Source organism: Podarcis gaigeae, assembly GCF_964106915.1.
Source record: "Podarcis gaigeae genome assembly, chromosome: 11".
Lineage (NCBI taxonomy): Eukaryota > Metazoa > Chordata > Lepidosauria > Squamata > Lacertidae > Podarcis > Podarcis gaigeae.
The window spans coordinates 27,980,822-27,994,360 of record NC_139687.1 but is presented as its reverse complement, the minus strand read 5'-3'; the positions used below and the strand labels follow the sequence as shown (position 1 = coordinate 27,994,360).

Genomic DNA, 13,539 nt, shown 5'->3' with positions numbered 1-13,539 from the left:
TTTATTTATTTAGCAATTGCAGCAGCATGATAATATACAGGGCTTTTCTTCAGCTGGAAGTTGCCGGAACTCAGGTATGGCACCTGTCAGGTAGATGCCATTGCCATTCTAAGAGAACAAGGGAGGTGTTCATGATGAGTTCCAGCACCTCTTTTTCTAGAAAAATAGCACTGATATTATATTTTAGTGACTACTCCTGTTAGTTTTTTCTAACAGTATTTTTATATTTACACACACACACACATACGAGCTCACGAGAGACACTTGAACTATTGTTCAGTATTAATTTGTTTAACTTTATTTGTCATCTTTGTAATCTCCTAGCCTTTATTGACGGATTCCATTTTTATCCTCACAGTACCTACGTGAGGCAGTTCAGGCAGACAGAGAGTGACTGGAAGGTCACCCAGTGAGCCTCATTGCTGAGCAGGGAGATAAAACTCATTTTCCACATCCAAGCCCCAAGCGTCTAGCCACTCCATTGGATTGATAACTGATAACTGATTGATTGCTGAAGTATAAAACTCACATAGTTAATATAAATGTCGGTGTGGTTCCACTCCAAGCCATCATCAAGCACTGTTACGACAACACCTTTCCCAGTAATCCCCTTTTGCCACACAGGGATAACATGGAGATCCAGTTTTGGCAGAGACGGAGTCATTCTTGTGTCTTGCTAGGAAAAATAAAGGATAATACATTTATATATATTCCTGGAGAAGGTGGGGATTGAACCTGGGAGTTTATGCTTGCAAAGCATGTGCTCTCCTCCTCTCCAGTCAGATCAACAGGGCTTAACTTTGGATTATGCCCAATAATTCTTGCAATGTACTTCCCAATCTTAAGCAAAAACAAGTCATATCATACTTAATGGGAATTGGTTCCCAGTAAGCATTCTGTAAATTGTAGCCTGGTAGCCTGATCTTCTTTCCTCATAAATAATGTCTGTTGGGTCGGAACCATGCTCACTTGTGGGATGGGATTTCCCATTCTCTGTGTCACAGTAGCAAACACAGAGTGTGGGGTATGGCACAATGGGCTGCTGATGGAGTTGGCAGAAATTGTGCCCCCCAATGTGTGAGTGGAAGTGCCTTCCTGCTCCCTTAGTTTGCTTCTGATTGCAAGTTCAATGCATTTTATTCTAACAATTGCAGTCGAGAGTTTATTCCAAACCACTAGTCTGTTCTTTGATAGCTGTTGAATTTTCCATTTTCAGAACCTGAATGTGTGTGGGGGGGGGGGTAGTTGGTAGCCAGTAGCCAATTACATGAGCATTAAGAGACTTATTAGAGAAAAGAAAAATCCATCTCAAAAGGTGAAAACATTTTGCAAAAGTTCTTGTGCCCTATGCTCTTAATTTTATAATTTGGAAGCCGAGAGTAGAAGGAGTAGAAAATTGCTTGTCAAGAGTTGAATACCTTGCATGTCTCATACAGTACAATCCTATGGATTGTTACTCAAAAGTAAGTCCCACTCGGTTCAGTGCAATGGCACTTGCTCCCTACGAAGGGTGTTTAGGATTGCAGCCTAAATGGTTGCACCGCAGTTCATAGATGACTTTTGACTTTTCTTAAGACGTGTAGAGTCTACATATAAATGCAAGCTCTTACCAGATACCATTGTTGATTCCACATGGGGTCATTGAAAAGATTTTCTGCTGAGTCCCGCAATACCGAACGCTTACTTCTCTTCTTTTCATACTGTTGTTCTGCCCAAGACACCTGGAATATATTTGCCAATAGCAACATCTATAAAGAACCTCGAGTTTATTATTATTATTATTATTATTATTATTAGTGCACCAAACTATTTTTATTGCATTTTTATCCCACCCCTTTCCTAAGAATCTCAGAGGTGCATTTTAGACTCACAACATTTATGTCTTTTTTTAATTGTAGAGAAATCACTGTGGATATATATATATTTTAAGGTAAAAGGAAGAACTTCCCTTAAAAACAACATCAACAAGCACACTGATCTCCACAGCCTCTCCAGCTTCCTAACTTTAATTAAAATCCAGGGATGATGTCCATGGGACTTTTCTAGACCTAGAAGTGCAAACCACTGGGGAGGCTGCTGAGAACTGGAGAAATATTTAATGGAAAGAAAAGTACCCAGATCAACCTTGCAATGATAACACAGCTGCTGAAATTCTAAAGCACTCCAAAAGTGAAGTAGAAAAACAGAATCCTCTTTCACAGGGGAAGAAAGCTTTTTTTCTTTTTGAGAAACAGGCATACAGGTTTTTGGCACATCAGTAATAGAAAATGATTTCTCTCCTTTTTTTAAGCAACAAGACTCACTCATATGTATAAAAAAACCTTATCCATGAGCTACAGTTTAACATTTAGCTATGTGAACTAAAAACAATTATAGCAGTGAATGTGGGAGATATACTCTCTTGTTATACCAGTATCAAAGTTGTTTATTCACAGTCCATATGCTCTTCCACCTGGCCCTGTAACTGCATCTCATTGCGAATCTCCATATTAAGAAAACTGTTACTATTAGATCACATCTAATAATGATATATAATAGAATAAGAGCATTAATGACAGAGGACTCCACCCTATTTAATTTAGCATGTCTGTCTATGGAAGCATTAAGGGCATCCTACTTACTGGAAGATAGGTATAATTATTTTTATTTTTTTTAGGTTACTGGGTTGTTGTTGTTTAGTCTTGGCATATGGTGATTTATTACTTTAGGAAATTATATTAAATGATTCTAACTCAACATACTGTATTTTCTCTCTAAAAGGTAATTCAAGCCTGCTCTACCAACTGAACTATCCCAGCAAAGGGTATTTGCATTAAATCACAAGACAGGCATGCTCTATTTCATGTTGTAATATATCCTTGCAGATTAGGCATAACCCTGTTTGCAAAAGGTTGTAGCAACAGCCAGGAAGCTGGCCTTCTTCAGCAGCTGCTGCTAGTGCAAATGTAATTAATATTGCACTGCACACATGTCAGAGTTGACCTCTAATGCGGAAAACAAATTCTGCAACCAAGCCTTTGCATTTACAAAGCCTGGAGGACCACATTCTGATAAGTGCTCAATTTCGACAGATAGTAGTTTGAGGGGGCAGAGGGCGGGTTACTTAACTGACACCCATTCCCATTATGCAAAGTGGATCTCCCTGCTGATTATTTCATGTGTAGCACCAAATTTCACATGGAAAACATTGATGCCAATGAACTTTGCAATGATCCAGTTTGGAAGGCAAATCTGCCATGCCTGTAAAGCACACTAGAATATACTGACCTGAACCAACCACCCCAGCCCCATAGTTCTTTGGCGGCTCAGGTTACAATCCAAGCTGAAAAAGGACTTCTCTTCCTACCTATATATTTGGCTGCGGCTGCAGTGATGGCAGCAAGGAAAGTCTTACTCCCTTTCGTTTCCTTTCACCTTCGTACTTGAAATGCTAGCACAGGGATGCAAAACCTGCATTTCCCGGCATTCCTAGGACCTGCAATTTGCCATAGCGGTATTTCAAGAACCAAAGAGGAAGGAGTGGGTAGGAGAGAAAGAGGGGAGAGAGGAGGCAGAGATCTCACTCTGTCTCTGCCACTGACTCAGCAAACAGAAACAGCAGACTTCTGCATTAGTCAGGCAATTAGGTTTGTGTCTCACAATGCAAGGAGGGGATTCAGACCCAGTTGAGCTGCTGGTGATGTAATTGGGAGCACAGTTGGGCTCAAAGTGGGCACAGGATAGAGTCCAGAATACACAAAGCTTCTCCCCCTCGCCCCAACATGAGAGAACTCAGTTGGCTGAATCCAATTCTGAATTGAACTGGGAAGGGGGAAAGATTTGCTGAGAATGCCCAGGATGTGAGCGATTGCCATAATGTCTGATGAATGTGTCACTAAGACATCTGGCGTGGTGTGAACACTCTCCACTTTGTAGGCTGTTGCAGGTTACACCCCCGGTGTGGAGAGACATGACAGAGAAGCTGCTGTGGTGTGAACAAAAGAACACACACCCAATTGATTTCCCAGTGGCTATACCAAGAACTAAGATATCAACAATCAGCTGGTCTATGTTGCCCTTTGTGGGGCAAATCTTGATATTGACACCATGAGGCAACAATAGCCCTACTATGCAAACATTATCTACTTGCCATAAATTTCAGCAGTCTGCTTCACTCTCCTACGTTCAGGGCTGGCCCTACCATTAGGCAGCAGACACCAGGAGGAAGCAGCTCCCCTGAACCACCTGGTCACTTCCACCTGTCGGAAATCAGAGGTGTATGTGCCGCACAGCCTGTTGGACATCTGCTAAGCAAGCCTGCTGCCCTCAAGTGCTGTGGAGGATAACATCCCATTGCCAGAGCTGAAATAAGGCCCTATCTGCAACATTTAAAGGAGTTTCATGTCACTTTAAACACTCATGGCTTCCTCCATAGAATCCTAGGAAGGGTGGTTTTTTAAGAGTTCTGCGATTTGTCAGACTTATATTCCCACCATAGAGCTGCTGTTTCTAGAGTAGTTCAACAAGCAATCACTCTTCCCAGGTAACTCTGGGAACTGAAGTGGAATAGAGTGGAATAGAGGTCTCCTAACAACTCTCAGGACACATAACAAACTACAATTCCTGGGGTTCTTTGGGAGAAACCATGACTGTTTAAAGTGGTATCATGGTAAATCTGGGACCTAAGATTCAACTGCTGGTCCAGTCAGCTTCTGTGCCTTAAACTAAGGGTGGGGGGCCATTTGAATTGACAGAGCAAACTCTGACAGCTGTGGACCTCCCCATGTAACTTTGAGCCAGACAGTGTTTCTCAGCCTAACTACCTCACAAGATTGTTGTAGGGATAAAAATGGTTGAAGAGAACCATGGGCAATCCCTTAATCTCCTTGAGGAAAGGGGAGATATGAATTTAATAAATAAATTAAAGGCCAGAGGAGACTGCAATCCTATGTAAGTTTGCTCAGAAGTAAGCCCATCTGGGTTCATGGGGGTTCATTCCCTTGTAAGTGTATTCAGTTTTGCAGTCTCCGGGAAACTGCAAATGCAATACTTACGCGTTGATCATCCAAGAGTCTTTTTGTGATGTGAGTAGCACTCCTTCGCAACCTTCTAGGATGGCTCTTATGTCTAAATAGATAATGATTTTCAAGTGATCCAATCTGCAATACACAGGATGATTTCTGAGATATTTTCCCACAGGGAGCAAACAGTCAATAGCAACGGATAATTGGAATTTCCCAGAAATGCTTCGAATATAAGAACATTAAATTTTGCTGGATAAAATATTTATTCAAAAGCAGAAGTGCAAAGACTGTGGGAACAGAACTGTGTCTCCACCAATATTTTCCAAGCAATTAAACACATGAACTGTTTTTAAACTAATAGTAATGTGTCTTGAATAGAGCAATGTGTTGAAAATATGCACAGAGGACAGGATTTTTCTTAGAATTAAAAGGAACAAATAGGTTCCAACTCTATTACCCATCTATGTGTACAGACGATTAACTGTTAGGTGATTTTTGTTTAGAGCATAGGATTTCTCCATCCTTATCCTCAACCAAAACAAAGGCTGAGGACATGTAAATGCATTTGCCTACCTGCATTTGCCAAGGCTTCTCCTCATCAGACCCTGTTTGAATCTTTTCAGTTCCAGATAGACAGACAGATGATAGATATAGATAGATTAGATAGATTAGATAGATTAGATAGATAGATAGATAGATAGATAGATAGATAGATAGATGATAGATAGATGATAGATAGATAGATAGATAGATAGATAGATAGATAGATAGATAGATACAGATACAGATACAGATACAGATAGATAGATATAGATAGATGATAGATAGATAGATAGATAGATAGATAGATAGATAGATAGATAGATAGATAGATAGATGATAGATGATTGATAATTGATAGATAGGGAACTGAAAGGATTCAAACACAAAGGAGTCCCAGGTGTCAAAAAAGCTTATTTATGTATGCTACTACTGCAGCCCATGTTTTGCTAGCCCCCAAATGGAAAACAAGCGAGGTCCTAACCAAAGAAGAATGGCAACTTAGCTGATGGAGTACGCGCAGCTTGCAGATTTAACATATAGAATAAGAGAACAAGAAGAACATACGTTTAAAGAAGACTGGAAAATGTTTACTGAATATGTGGGTGAAAATTGTGTTCATTTAAAAACGCTGGTAGCATTAAGATAAATTCAGCAGTGTAAATAAGTTTTGATGGATGTAGCAATGGATTACTGAATGGTTTAGTTCATACAAACTATGTAGGGGTGTGTGGTATGCAAAATGAACCACGGAAAGAAAAGAAGGGAAGTAATAGATTTAAGGTTGTCTAAATGAATATTTTGAAATGTAAATTAGAATACATAAATAAATAAATAAATAAATAAATAAATAAATAAATAAATATCACATAAAACAGGATACAGGCCCCTCTAGCCCAGCATCCTGTCCCACCATGGCTCCTAGATGCCTGTGGGAAACCCAGAAGCAGGACATGAGTAAAAGAACACCCTCCCCTTCTGGGGTTTGCAGCTGCTGGTAAAGGTAAAGGGACCCCTGACCATTAGGTTCAGTCGCAGACGACTCTGGGGTTCCGGCGCTCATCTCGCTTTATTGGCTGAGGGAGCCGGCGTACAGCTTCCGAGTCATGTGGCCAGCATGACTAAGCCGCTTCTGGTGAACCAGAGCAGCACATGGAAACGCCGTTTACCTTCCCACCGGAGTGGTACCTATTTATCTACTTGAACTTTGACATGCTTTTGAACTGCTAGGCTGGCAGGAGCAGGGACCGAGCAACGGGAGCTCACCCTGTTGTGGGGATTCGAACTGCCAACCTTCCGATTGGCAATCCCTAAGCTCAGTGGTTTAGACCACAGCGCCACCTGCTTCCCTTTCGCAGCAGCTGGTACTCAGAAGCATTGCTGACTCCATCTGTGGAGGCAGAGCACGGCCACCTCATGATGTATTCCACTCTGTCTTCCTCGCTTTTCTCTTATCCAATGGCCTTGCTCTGGATTTCATTAGACAGCACTTCTTGGATTCCCCACAGCTCATTTCATCATTTCCCATTCTTTCTCCGTAACATTGATTTCCCCCCGTATATAGTCGTCTTGCTCATCTCTGGGATATTAGAGCGAATGATATATGGAATCGCTGTCGGCCTGAGTGCAACATGTTCAGTGCCCTCCACTTCTAATTACCAAGTGATCATCACCGAAATGATAATTGGTAGAAATGTCTACAGTAGTTTTGTTTGCATTGCTCTGCTGAAATAGCCTGCTTCTACAATGCCACAGTGATCTTGTGCAGCAGCCTTACAAATTCTGGCTTGCTTAGAACCCTCATTTTTCCTACTTTGTGTTCTGGCAGTTGGAACTCATGTTACATGGTATGCAGAATTTTGAGAGGACATTTACTTGGCCAGAAAAGCAGGTCTAAATCTTGGAGCTTATTCAAATATGGTCTTTCAGCAGTCAGGACAGGGAGTGGGTTTTGTTTTCAGCATGGATGGAGATCTAATTCCCTTTGCTTACATAACTCCTATTTGTTGGGTTCTAATGGCCTGGCATGCGTGGTTCTGTTTTAAAATTCCTGGCACATTGGCCGCAACAGTAGCAGGTCTTGACTCCAGCCATTTAAATGCAATTATGAGCAAATGTTAGGAATCATGTGGAAATCTAGATGGAGGAGAGGTGATCAATGCATGCCTAGAAACTACCCAGCTAGTGGCATAATACAGGAAGTGTTAAAACAGAGATAAGAGCTTGAGTGATTCTGCCTTCTGTTAAGCACTAAATGAGCTGAGTTTCAGTTCTGCTCAGCAACAATTATTACCGGGTTTTTAATTGGGACTGGAAATGTGAGCTCCTAGAGCTACAACTGTTGCCTGATTCAGGCAGTATGAACACAGGTTGGTTGCCACTGAAATCACTTCTGGGGCTCCAGGTAGCCACTCATATAAGCCTGCCAGCGGTTAGTAAATAGCCATGCTAGGGCCACTGCCCCCAGTGGATCTGGCAAACATTTGCCAGAGCCAGTTATAGGTGTTGCGGCTGTGTCGTGGAGCTCCTACCACGTGGAAGTGGTTTACTGCTGATGGCAGCCAGTACCATATTTACAGCACTAGGACCTGGGCCATATAACATGTCACCCCTGTTAGCTTCATCTCAGAACAACATTACCGCCTCCCATTTAATGCAGCAGCAATCTAAGTACTACACATCTTCATTAGAGTGCTTGCAAATGTCCGCCACTACTTGAATTCCAAATGCATTACATACAGCAACGCCCATGTATTATCCGTGTTTAGATCTTTGGGAAATTTAGCAAGGCGGAAATATTTAAAATAAACAAATCAAAATTTCTAAAATGAGAGGTGCCGAAGTGGTTCTCGACAGGCTTGGAGCAACACCCTCCGAGCTAGAAAGCCTGTCTTCCAAATCAAGATATATACGTGGCAAAAGAAAGGCAGACTTTTCTTTATTATTACTTGACAAGCTCCAGGGATGAGCTATGGCTATGGAATCAGAGACACTTGCTGACTCAAATTAAGTTCTGACAGGAGGGGAGTATCGAAGTGCCTATGAATCAGTTGATCTTGTATATAGGAAACCTGGCCATGAGATGTGCATATCTACAAAAATTCACAGTGGCTTATTCTCAGGTAGAGAGAACCCTCTGCAAAACAAGGGGGTCATTTAACTCTGCCACGCTCCCTGTCAGTTGCAATCTCTTTGCAACAGCTCACTGAACTAGATTGTGCCAAAGTAGCTGACTCGATTGGGGTACAAAAGCTCATCACATGGTCTCTGGACTCAGGGGCAAAACTAGGCTTTATTTCACCCAGATCAAAGACCCAGTTTGGCACCCCCCACACACACCCCCACACAGAGGCAGGCTGGAAGCCTCAATGGCGCTCCTCTGGAGGTTTCACCAGGGGCAAAAAAAAAACTGGCTAGCTCCCCCAGCTACAGCACTGCCTGGGCTACATTGCCCCTCATTGCTCATCTCTACATTACGCTGTATTCCTGGGTGCCTCTGTTCTGCTTCATTGGGTGGTCTGAGTCGTTGCCAATGCAATATTGTCAACACCCACTGCTGTGTAACAGGCAGGGGTAGGCTTGTGTCGCTGACACAAGGACACAGGATACAGCAGTGAATCAGATCCTATGCACTTCTATTTGCCAACACAGCAGTTCGTCAGCACTACCTTTATGGGGGCGCGGGGAGTTAAATTTGCTTCCAGCAGTGACAACGGAGCTTGTTTCAAGCATAAGAGGTAAGTGAGGATCATAAAAGAGAAAGCAGATGTTAGACTTTGATCTCCACCCTCTCCGTGCTCTGCATCACTGGACTAACACACAGACATATTAGGCTGTTTCTTTAGAAACCAGATCAGAGGGGTTTGGTTTCTGCACTACTGGAGTCAACTGCTGGGGTACAGGATACAGGTAGGAAACTCTACAATTAGATAACGGGGCAAGGTTGCTATTACGTAAATGAAGTTACTCATCCCTGACAACAGTGACGTCATGGCATGACAGACGGGGGGAGGAGGTGGGCTGGAGGGAAGGGAAGGGAGAGGAGATTGTGGAAAACACCTGGCGCTGTTAACTTTTAGGATACAGTGTAGGATTGCTCTTGCTCAATCCACATGGCACCTTCACCAAACCACGGAGGCACAAATATGTCCCTAAGAGCAGAGGGTTTGGGGAGAGAAACGGCAAGTGGATTCATTGCTCTGGGCTGGTAGAACTTTATCAAAGGAGGAGGGAGGGAAGAAAGAAAGAAAGACAGAGCTCATTCTTTGTCTGAAAGCTCGCTCCACGGAATGACGGCTTTCTCCTGCATAAACCCAGATGTCTGTGGTTACTCAGAAGGATGGGGGAAGTACTCTGCACACGCATTCTCCTTCTGCATACTGCTTCACCCATCCCTGGGGAATTATGAATTCTCTCGATTGTTGAATTCTCTCTCGTTTCAATCCTGGCAATTGAAACGGATCCTGAGGTTGGAACCCCAGCTAAAGGCTTTCCACCTTCGCCTTGGGGAGCTGTAGGGGTTAATGCAAAGGAGGAAGCACCCCTCGTTTCCCCTGAGTTGTAATTCCCAGCGCCTGCTGCCGATTCCACTCCGTTTGGTATTGTCCCCGAGAAAGCCACCTCTCGCAGAACGCAAGGGAGTGTGCTATCCCTAAAGTCATTTCCTCAACTCTGTTTAAAATTATTATTATTATTAATTATTATTATTATTATTATTATTATTATTATTATTATTATTATTATTATTCAGTGGTGTGCATAGAAAAGCAAAGAATCCTGTGGCAGGAGAGAAAGCTTGGGAACTATGAGGACTTTCCCCGGAGACTGTGTTTGCCATATGGAGGGAAAACTCGCCATCCTGAGCTAGGAAACCCACCTACCACTCCCTACTGCTACTACTACTACTAATAATAATAATAATAGCATGAGAATTCCTTGCTTAAGGGAGTCAGTGTCTAGAAAGGAGCACGTGACGTGTGTAGCTCTGTCTCAGCAACAGAGCCATTAGCGCACAGCCACTATCTCCAGCTGCTAGTCAATGGCATCGCTTGTCAATTACGCGCGCCGCCCGGTTCCTATTCGGGAAAGCGGGAGAAACAAACTTGCCTGCTTTGCGCAGTGGGGTGGGAGAGGGGTGGAGTGGGGAGGGAAGCGGGGAGCCTTACCTGCCCCAGAAATTCATACTGCAGCTCGTCGGCGATGGCCTGGGCTGCCGCCGGACCTCCCGGGATCTCGGCTGCCCACTCGTTGACGAACTGCCTCTCCGCCCCGGCCAGCAGGACGGCTGCGCTCCAGGCAGCCAGCAAAGCCACGGCCGCGCTGCGCCCTGCCCAGCCTAGCCTCTCCATGGCAGCCGGCGAGGAAGAAGGAGGACCGGGCGCTTTGGAGAGAACGAGGAGAATCGATCAAGGAATCGAGTCAGGCACTGGAGAAGTCAGGATTCGTGCTTCAAAAAAAGGAGGAAGAGTGGAAAACTCCTTCCCCACTCTGGTTGCTATGCGATCAGGAGAAAGGCTGGTGCGGGGCGGGGGGTGGAGAAGGGGCTGGCTGTTCTCAAGAAAGTGCCTGGCTGCGATCACAGGTCGCCCGTTTCTGCCCGGCTCATGCTTGAGCAGGACTCCAACCCGCCACAGCCAGAATGGAAATGAGGGCTTGACACGTCAAAACGACGAAAGCGATCCCTGACGTCAGATCTCCCGGGCTCGGATCGAGATGGTTGTTCCCAAGGGAGAGGAGGAGCTGGAGGCGTTTTTTCTAATATAGGGGGTGGACTGCAGGATTTATTATTATTATTATTATTATTATTATTATTATTATTATTATTATTATTATTATTATTATTATTATTATTATTATCATCACACACGCAAGAGGAAGGGGAAATTCTCCAGCGTCTCTGTACCAGGAGCTGTCCATGGTACGAAGGCTCCGGCAATCTGTCTCACTGTCGGTCTCTTTCGCCTCTCTGAATGAATTGACAACCCACCGCCGGCTTCCCTACAGATAAGCAAAGCTCTTTCTGTAACATGGTTGCCCGCAAACGGATGGGCATTTCGATCAACATATTGTTCCTGTTGCTTTCCTGATGCGGTGCCTCCGGTCACTGTCTTTCTGAAGCTCTGAAGCTTTGAACACTGCCAAAAGAATCGATAAAGATCTTGGGGGATAGGTGGGAGAGAGGTTTTAGCTGATGGGCTGCTTGCTTGTAAACAGATTTCAAAGAGGTGGCCGTAAGGAACGTACGTGTGTGTGTGTGTGTGCAGTTGGGGATCATTTCCCTATCTAAAGTTGGGAGGAGGAGTCTGCCCTGTCAACCTAAGAACAATTATTGTGACCCCACATGCAGGTCTTTTGGGGCAACTTCACAGCTCCTGATGAGAAGATGATTTATTAGGGTTTCATGCCTCGCCTACGCCAAAGCCTAGAGGCAATGTACAAAATGCACAAAATCACAAGCACAGCATTTTGAAATCGCAAGATTTGTCAGTGAAGGGGGTTTCCAGTTCTATACAGGGTGAAAGGCGATCTCCACAAAGTGAGAATGGAGGTTATACATCCAGGCACATTGCATGCAGTGGGAAGAAGGAAGAGAATGTGGTAGAACAAACATGCATCTGTCCACACCTGCAGATTCTCCACCATTGCTACCCCAATATGGCACATATTTTGAATCACAGAGGTTTTTTCCAGGCAGGAAATGTATGAAAAAGCTGGCATTCCTCTCCAATGTAGAGGAAGGTGGGTTTTTAAAACTTTATTTAGAAACTGATACCCTGCTGTTTGAAACAGGAAAAAAATATTCACAAAGCCATTAGGAACCATATATACTGACAGTCTTTCATTCCAAGTCCAAAATGGCATTATCCATGCTGCTCTTCTTACCAGATCAGTCTTAGACTCCTGGGATTCACTTGGCTTCGACAACATTATTGTCACGGCATTATCAAGCCATTTCTAGCGACCCCTTCCATGTTCCCTACCTGTTTCTCCAACCAAACTCCAGCATGAGTCAACGCCAACATATGCCTCTTAAGAGCTTAGAGCTTGCAAGTCAGGATGATGATTTTAATGTTTCCAATTCCCCATAGCATATGCCTTTCCTATGTGTCATATGGACCTTATAATCCCTTTAAGAATATAAGAAGAGTCTTGCTGGATCAGGCCCACTTGCCCATTTAGTCTAGCATCCTGATCCTAGAATGGCCAACCAGATGTCTGTGGGAAGCCCACAAGCAGGATCAGAGTGCAGCAGCAGTCTTGTGATTCCTAGCAACTGGCATTTAGAGACATGCGGCCTCCAACAATGGTTCCATGGGAGCCGTGATGCTGCCCAATTGTGTGAGATGGTGGTGGGTGCAAAGATGTCTACAAGTCATCAACATCTACAAAGATGGCTACAAGTCACTGGAGAGAGGAAGTGGGCAGCAGCATCTCCTGCAAACGCACTGACAGTGCAATCCTCTGCATGTCTGCTCCAAGGTAAGTCCTATTCAGGAGGAGCGGGTGGAGATGTGGTCTAAACCACTGAGTCTCTTCGACTTGCTGATCAGAAGGTTGGCAGTTTGAATCCCCGCAACAGAGTGAGCTCCCATTGCTCCCAGCTCTTGCCAACCTAGCAGTTTGAAAGCACGCCAGTGCAAGCAGATAAATAGGTACCACTGCGACAGGAAGGTAAACGGCGCATCCGTGCGCTCTGGTTTCCGTCACGGTGTCTCGTTGTGCCAGAAGTGGTTTAGTTCTGCTGGCCACATGACCTGGAAAGCTGTTTGTGGACAAACACCGGCTTCCTCAGCCTGATGCAAGATGAGTGCCATAACCCCATAGTCGCCTTTGACTGGACTTAACCGTCCATGGGTCCTTTACCTTTTTTTTTTTAACATTTTAGAGTCCTATTCAATGGAGCTTACTCACACTTACTTATAACTGTGTCTAGTAGGAATCAGTCACTTTTGACCTTCCAAATGTTGTTGTACTCAAAGTCCCAGCCACCATGGCC

The 13,539-nt window shown here is 44.0% G+C and overlaps 1 protein-coding gene across 2 annotated transcripts in view; it reads right to left on the bottom strand.

Moving 5' to 3' along the window:
- Positions 1–11,248, bottom strand: part of PCSK1 (proprotein convertase subtilisin/kexin type 1) — a 30,280-nt gene extending 19,032 nt beyond the window's left edge. For both annotated transcript variants that reach the window (XR_014556078.1, XM_083702310.1), the window contains exons 1-4: positions 10,709–11,248; positions 5,034–5,138; positions 1,611–1,721; positions 530–676 (exon numbers count right to left, since the gene is read on the bottom strand). Coding sequence is in view for 1 of the 2 variants with exons in the window: in XM_083702310.1 (XP_083558436.1) it covers positions 530–676; positions 1,611–1,721; positions 5,034–5,138; positions 10,709–10,891 (546 nt within the window). In the remaining variant the exon portion in view is untranslated. The remainder of the gene's footprint in view (positions 1–529; positions 677–1,610; positions 1,722–5,033; positions 5,139–10,708) is intronic.
- Positions 11,249–13,539: the final 2,291 nt, after the last annotated feature.